Below are 8,139 nucleotides of genomic sequence, written 5' to 3'. Positions count from 1 at the left end.
GAAAGAATATCGTCAAGAAGATGTTTTCGAGTGGACTCGTCAATGGAATCAAGGTTACCAGCGCGGAAGAATTTTTCTGTGAGCCATGTCAAATTGGCAAGGTGCATCGTTTTCCTTTTCAGAAGTCTGTCCAGCGTAAACAGTGGCTTGTCGGTGAGTGTTTTCATTCCGATGTGTGCGGGCCGATGCAGATTGAATCTCTAGGGGGTGCGAGGTATTTCGTGCTGTTCATTGACGATGCTTCAGGATATAAAACCGTGTACTTCGTGCGCACAAAAGATCAAGTTATCGAGAAATATCTTGAATTCGCAACGTTGATTAAAAACAAATTCGATCGGTCGATGAAAGTTCTCCACTGTGACAACGGACTGGAATATGTGAATGCCGAATTCAAGTGCTATCTCGCGAGTGAGGGCATCGAGATGACAAATTCAGCTCCGTACTCGCCTGAGCAAAACGGCAAATCCGAGCGCGCAAATCGAACTGTGGTCGAGGCAGCGAGGACGATGTTGAAAGCAAAGAATCTCCCGAGTCACCTTTGGGCAGAGGCTGTAAACACAGCAGTATATCTTCAGAACCATGTTGTGTCAAGATCTCATCCTGAGAAAACGCCCTTCGAGTTTTGGAACAACGAGAAGCCTGAAGTAAGTCATTTCCGTGTGTTCGGAAGTGTCGCTTACGTGCACATTCCAAAGCAATCACGAAAGAAATTCGATGCGAAGTCGGAAAAACGCATAATGGTCGGGTATCAAGGAAACTCGAGCAATTTTAGAGTTTATGACCCGATTACAAAAAAAATAACCGTGTCAAGAGACGTTATTTTCAACGAGAAGGCAGCCGTTAATGCGCCCTCGTCAAACGACGACGATGACGATGCAGAATTTTTGGGTTTTGCAGAGGAGAGGCCGCAGGACAACGAGAGTGTCGATTGAGCGAGAAATGGGCAGGATGCTAGACAGCAGAGAGGAATACCACGTCCGTACCAACTTCGCGAAAGAAGCAGTATTCGGGCGCCACAATATTATCAAGCAAATGTGGTGGAATATCCTTTGATTTCTTACGAAGAAGCTGTCATCGGCCCCGAATCCAGCGAATGGAAACATGCGATCGAGGCCGAGCTCGACTCGCATCGTGAAAACTCAACATGGGAATTCGTTCCTCGAATGCCCGATATGAAACTCATCGATTCCAAGTGGGTGTTTAAGGTCCTTCGTGACGAAGAAGGTACCCCAGTGAAGTAGAAAGCCCGACTTTGCGCCCGTGGTTTTCGTCAAGTCGAAGGCCTTGATTATAAGGAAATTTTTGCTCCTGTGATCAGATACGATTCCCTTCATATTTTTCTCGCTCTCATCACGCATTTGGACCTCGAATTGGCGCAGTTCGACATCAAAACCGCTTTCCTCTATGGTGATCTTCAGGAAGAGATTTTCATGGAAGTGCCGCAAGGAATCCGCAGTGAAAAAAGTGAAGACAAAGTGTGCCGATTGTTGAAAGCATGGTATGGCTTGAAACAAGCAGCGCGATGTTGGAATGTGAAGTTCACAAGTGCCCTAAAAGATTTAGGACTTGAGCAGTGCGTGAGTGACAAATGCATTTTTCGCGGTTTTGTAAACGACGACGAAGTTATTGTCGCGCTATTCGTCGATGACGGGTTAGTCGCGGCAAAATCGCAGGATTCATTAAAAATGGTAATTGACGCATTGAGTGAATCGTTTGAGATCAAGCTGGGTGATTCAGCATGTTTTGTCGGAATGGAGTTCATGCATGACAGGCCCAAAAGGAGAATGTTTCTTCATCAAAGTTCGTACGCATTAAAAATTGTGAGAAAATTCAAAATGGAGAGTGCGAACCCAGTATGCATCCCTGCGGATCCAAATCAAGTGTTGTGTACGCCCAAGAATGAAAACGTGATCGAGAACGTGCCTTATCGTGAAGCCGTCGGTTCTTTGATGTTTCTCGCCGTTGTAACGCGCCCCGACATCGCGTACGCTGTAAATAATGTAAGTTTCTCGAAAAACACGACGCGAGTCATTGGAACGCGGTTAAAAGAATTATTAAATATGTGGCGGGTTCGATCGACCTCGGTATTATTTACGAAGGAAAAAGTGAAAATTTCATTGTGACGGGTTTCACTGACTCGGATTTTGCGGGAGATGTTGACACGCGACATTCAACGTCTGGTTTTGTTTTCTTTTTATGTAAAGGAGCTGTCACTTGGTGTTGTCAAAGACAGAAAACCGTCACACTGAGTACCACGGAAGCTGAGTACATCGCGGCAGCTTTGGCTGCACGCGAAGCGATTTGGATGCGGCAAGTCTTGAAAGATCTTGCACGAGAACAGACCGATGCGACTTGCTTGTTTATCGACAATCAAAGTACGATTCGATTGTTGAAAAACCCGGAGTTTCACAAACGAACGAAACATATCGACGTCAAGTTTCATTTTATTCCTGAACTGGTCGAAAATAACGTTTTGATCGCGATGTTCATGTCATCAGACAAACAATGTGCAGATTTGTTCACGAAAGCGTTTCCTAGATCCAGATTTTATTTCTTGCGTGAATGTCTTGGAATGAGAACGAAAAAGGAGTATTTCGATGTGTATAAACATTAAGTTTCTTTTATGTGTGTTCATTCATAAAGCGTTGCGATTTTCTGTTTATTTTGTTTTGCGCGAAGTTCTCAAGCAGGGAAGATGTTGTCATTTATGCTTTTCGAATCTTCGCGCTCTATTATTATTATCGTAGTGTGCATGCTCGTACACGATTGTACGAGGTGCGTCGCGTTTTCTACTCCATCTCTTGTAAGGTAGTCATCTTTATGCATTCGTCAAATAAAGACCATCTAAAAATTCCCGCTCTCGTTTTTCTTTTTCATAGAGTAAAACACATCAATTTCAAATTTTTAAATAATTTATAATTTTTTCAAAACTTCTAAAAATTTCTTGAACTTATTTGATTTTTTTTAAAGAATACTAGGTGTTCAATTGTTAATTTTAAACCAAAATTCAACAATTTGACTTATAAATTGAGTTTTTTTTAATAGAATAATTAAAAATTTAACGTTCAAAGTACAGTTTTTTTTTTGTTTTTAGTTTTTAATAATTGATTTAAAATTACTGATTTTAAATGAACAGTCGAATATTCAGGGTGGCCGTTTTAAGCAGGCACAACATTTCTGAAAATCTTCCAGATTCTTTTGTAACAATTTGGGAAATCTTTTAAAATCTTTTTGAATATTCTCTTAACATAATTTTTAAAAATGAAACAAACAAACTTCGTTTAAATTGTTTGAAATCATTTCAAGTTTAAAATTAATTTAGAATCTTTTCAAAACTTCTAAATACCTCTTAAAAATAGTCAAATTTTTTGTAAAAATAATAAGTGTTCAATTGTTATTTAAACACCAAAATTCAACACTTTCCCTTACAAATTAACCATTTTTTAAAAAGATCAATCAAAATTGTAACGATCAAAGTTCAAAAGCTATTCGAAATTTTAACGATTCAAGACTTTTTATGTCAAACAATTAGTTTAAGATTCTTTACTTTCAAATATATGGTTACAATTCAATCGTTTGGTCAAATGAATTATTGTTCCCTTTTAATACTTGAAGTACAGATTCATTTTTAAAAAAACTTATTGATATTTACAGTTGATAAAATAACAATGTTTTTTATTTAAAAAATTCAACTTTAAACGCTTTTCATTTGTAATTCTTTAAGTATTCAAGACTACATTTCAAAATTCTTTAAATTACAAACTAAAACTTAAAAATTTTTTAAAAGTAGAAGATTTTCGAATTATACATTGTAAACTGAATTGTGTCATAATTGAAAAAGATAACAATTAGACTAATTATTTTTTAAACTAGTCCGATAGAAATTGGAAAAACTTTTTTCTAAATATTTGTAAAATTCCTGATCAAAAAATAAATTAACTTTCTAATTGAAACAGTTTAATTTTTATCGTTAAAATCTGGAAATTATCTTCGACTTAAACCGCTTCTTGTTTTTAAATGAAAATTATTTAAAACTGCATTTTAAAATTCTTCGAATGTAAATGTTCCCTCAAAATTACAAATCTAAAATGGAACATTTTTTAATTGTACATTCTAAGCTGAATAATATCATAATTGAAAAAGATAACTGTTTGACCAATTATTTTTAAAAACGGTTGAAATCAAAGTTTTCTAAAAAGTTGTTAAATCCCCGGTCAACAAAACAAAAACCAACAAATTAAAGTATTCAAAATGTAAAATTGAAGTTTCAAAGTGTTCAATTCAAAAATTGTGTATTCAACCGCTAAAAAATGTATACATACCAAATAGAAGGTACTAACACTCTTCAATTAAACAATGTTAAAAGAAATGCAAATAAACTGCAAAATTTAGAACTTTTATCAATTAGAGTTCAAAGATTCAGATTAAGTTCCAAAAACATAAATCCACGTTAACATTTTCTATAGTCTAAATTAAAGAATCAAGCAATGAACTTTAAAAATTTTCAAAATTATATTATTTTAAGTAATTTTAAAGCAGACACATTAAAAATTGAAAAATACTTTTTTTAACTTAACAGTTCTTTAATTATTTTTATTTAAAATATTCTAGGCATCCTTTAAAAGCTTGACAATTTTAGTTCAAAATCTTAAGAAATTTTTCCAAATTCAAAATAATTTTTGAATTTTTTTCGAAACTTTTAAATATATTTCAAAATGAATTGAATTTTTTCCATAACTTTCAGAAAATCCTGCAAATTTAAAAAAAGTTTAATTAGAATTTATAAATAATAATAGAACACTTATTGTTTGTAAAAATATTAGAGTGATTTGAAGAGATATTTAGAAGTTTTAAAAAGATTCGAATTAAATTTAGAACTTGAAATAATTTCAAATACTTACAGCCGAATTTAAAATAAAATGTAGATTTTTGCAGATTTCTAACAAAAAAATTTAATTTTTTTTTAAAGAATTGTGAGACTTCAAGAGAATAAAAAAATTTTCTTAAGATTCTTAGGAAAATTAATAATGATTTTTCACATTGAAAAATTATTGTAACAGAAAGTTTAAGAAGATTTTAAGAGATTTCGCCAATTATCAAAGAAGAAAATGGAAGATTTTAAGGATTTTTTTAATTTGCAGGATTTTCAAAAATTTTAGGAAAATTTCGATTAATTTTTTAATATATTTAGAAGTTCTGAAAAAAATGTTACCATGCTTCGTTTAAATTACTTGAAATAATTTCAAGTTTTTATTTAACTTTGAATCTCTTCAAAACTTCTAAATATCTCTTGAATTTCTCAGTTTTTTTTTTACAAATAATCAGTGTTCAATTGTTATTTATGTGTCAAAATTCAACAATTTCACTTATAAATTAAACACTTTTTAAACAGGACAATTAAAATTGTAACGCTAAAAGTTTAAAAGTTCTTCGAAAATCTAAAGATTCAAAGCTTTCCATGTAAAACAATTCAGTTCCGAATTGTTTTTTTTTTTAAATATTTGGTTTCAATTTACTCGCTTAAATGAACAGTGAAATATTGCTAAATATTAAATACTTATTCTTTTTCTAAATTAAGAAATTTCAAATTAAATGGGGTAAAAATTAAATAATTTAGACTCACAATATTTCAAGTTTAATAAAAACCTTTAATTATGACTATATTATTATGGATTTGTTTTTAAGTAGAAAATAGTAAAACGCACGTTTACATTTTTAATGGCTAATCAAATTATTAGAAATAATATGTTGATAAATTTATTAATTAAATTCAATATAAAAAATAGTATAAAGACCTGAAACTTTGAATTAAAAATGTATTGTTTATAAATCACGAAAATTTTTACTTAAAAATAAAATTACCGGAATAAATGATATATTAATTTAAATTCTTATCAAGACTTTCGGATTGAAACAGTAACAATCTGGAAATTCTCCAATTTTTAACGGATCTAGAATTGTTTGTTTAAATCAATTACTGTTTAGATTTCTATACTTAGAGAGTACAGATCCATTTTAAAAATTATTTATTTATTTATATTTACAGTTGATAAAATAAAACTATTTTTTATCCAAAAGTTTCAACTTCAAATTCTTTAAATTTTTAATTGTTTAAATCTTCAAAACTGCACTTTAATTATTTTAAAAACGGTTAAAATTGAACTTGGGCAGATTTTTCTTCTAAAAATTCCCATTTTCCCGGTCCGGCGGCCACCGTTTTTTTATTAAAAAATCTTAGATTTTAAAAACTTCTAATTTTTAATTAGTTAAGCCTTTAAAACTGCATTTTTAAATTCTTCAAATTAAAATATATGCTTTTAAAAATTAAAAATCTAAAATGGAATACTTTTAAAGTTAAAGATTTTCGAATTAAGCATTCTAAACTTAATATAATAATTTAAAAAATACACAATTTGAAAAATTATTTTAAAAACGGTTGAAATCAAAGTTGGAAAACATTTTTATTCTAAAAATTTTGTAAAATTCCCGGTCAAAAAAGAAATTCACGGTCATTTTCCGGTTTTCCTCGGCCTCATAAAATTCCCGGTCCAGAGGCCACTCTGAGTTAACTTTTAACCAAAAATTGTTCGCATTTAAGCGAAAAAAGGAGAGCAACGGGGAAAGGATTCTTGAAAAAGGAGAAAAAAAGAGGAATTCTTTTAAAAAAAGGGGAAAGAATGTGAAGACTGCCACATTTTTCGAGTACTTACTGTTGACAGCATGCGTAATAAATCGCTCGGCCTGCAAGTGATCACCTTTCGTTACTAATAAATCGTACAAGACTGTTAATCGAGGATCTTCTAGAGCAACTCCCGTGACTCGCTGAAGAGTTTCAACGACTTCTTGCTGCTCGAATCTTCGAAAATGTTTCATACACAGTCTTATTATTTCTCTCTGTCGATACTGCAAGAGAAATATTGAATTTTCATTATTTATTATGAGAATTTTTTTTCGTTCCTTTGTTTTTAGGATTTAAAAGTATTACCGAATTGACCCATTCAATGCTGGGTTTGACCACCGAGGGATCGACGGTGCCAGTAAGGTGAACATGCCAAATAGAGAAATTAAAACTAGGACCCCAGGACTGTAGTGGAAGAATTTTTATAAATCTAATCGGAAAATAGATCTTTTTAGTTCCGATTTCATGCTTGAGGTCAAAAGTTTCTGGCGTAGAGTCATTCTTCAGTCCACTGAAATGCATATTTCAAAGTAGAATATAATTATTTAGAATAGTTGATCAGGGCTTAAGATGTTTCAAAATTTTGAATAGACGATAACAGGCTTTACAGGTCAAAAATGTTCTAAAAACAGGGGAAATAAGAAGATCTTTCACGAAAGTATGGAAATAAATTCTTTTAAATAAAATGAATATAGGTAACATATCCAAGTCAATGAAAAACGTTTTAAATTCCTAACAATTCAAGTAAAAATATTGTATTTTCAACAAAATAGATGAAAAAAATTTCACAAAATAGTTACATTTTCAAACAAATTTTAAACCAAACGAATTAACCAAAAAGTTGTATTTGTAATAAAAAAAAGATGTAATTTTACTGAAAGAGATGAATTCTCAACCCAAAAAATATGAATTTTCAACAAAAAAGATTTAAAGTAAAGTAAGAAAAGAAAGTCAACCGAATTGTTGAAATTTAAAGCCACAAGGATGAATTGACTAAAAAACAGTTGAATTTTCAACAAATAAGATTAATTTTCTACCAAAACAGATTAACTTTCAACCAAATTTTTGCATTTTTAAACTAAAAACATTCCATTTTCGACTAAAAGAGATTAAGTTTTGTTTGAAATAGATGATTTTTAAAAAAAGAGTTGAGTTTTCAACCAAAAATGATTTTTAAGTTAAAGAAGAAAAAAAAAATCAATCAAATTGTTGAATTCGTAGGTCAGAGAGACGAATTTTCTACAAACCAGTTGAATTAAAAAAATATTATTCAACAAAAAAGTTAATATTCAAAGAAATAGTTGAATTTTCTACCAAAATAGTTAAAGTTTCAAAAGCTGAGTTTTTAAAAACGGCTGAATATTTTGAACGGCTGATTTTTTTTTAACAGCTGCTTTCTATTTAGGAGTTGCATTTTTTTAACAACCCGGTATTTTTAACAGTTGCATTTTTTCTACAGC

General features: G+C 31.1%; 1 protein-coding gene across 4 annotated transcripts in view; it reads right to left on the bottom strand.

Moving 5' to 3' along the window:
* Positions 1–8,139, bottom strand: part of LOC117167680 (muskelin) — a 47,224-nt gene that overhangs the window by 31,849 nt on the left and 7,236 nt on the right. For all 4 annotated transcript variants that reach the window (XM_033352791.1, XM_033352792.1, XM_033352794.1 and 1 more), the window contains 2 exons: positions 6,986–7,190; positions 6,711–6,903 (listed from right to left, as the gene is read on the bottom strand). In XM_033352791.1, the coding sequence (XP_033208682.1) occupies positions 6,711–6,903; positions 6,986–7,190 (398 nt within the window). The remainder of the gene's footprint in view (positions 1–6,710; positions 6,904–6,985; positions 7,191–8,139) is intronic.

The sequence above is a fragment of the Belonocnema kinseyi genome, chromosome 2 (assembly GCF_010883055.1).
Source record: "Belonocnema kinseyi isolate 2016_QV_RU_SX_M_011 chromosome 2, B_treatae_v1, whole genome shotgun sequence".
Taxonomy (NCBI): Eukaryota; Metazoa; Arthropoda; class Insecta; order Hymenoptera; family Cynipidae; genus Belonocnema; species Belonocnema kinseyi.
This window is presented reverse-complemented; position numbering and strand designations above follow the sequence as displayed.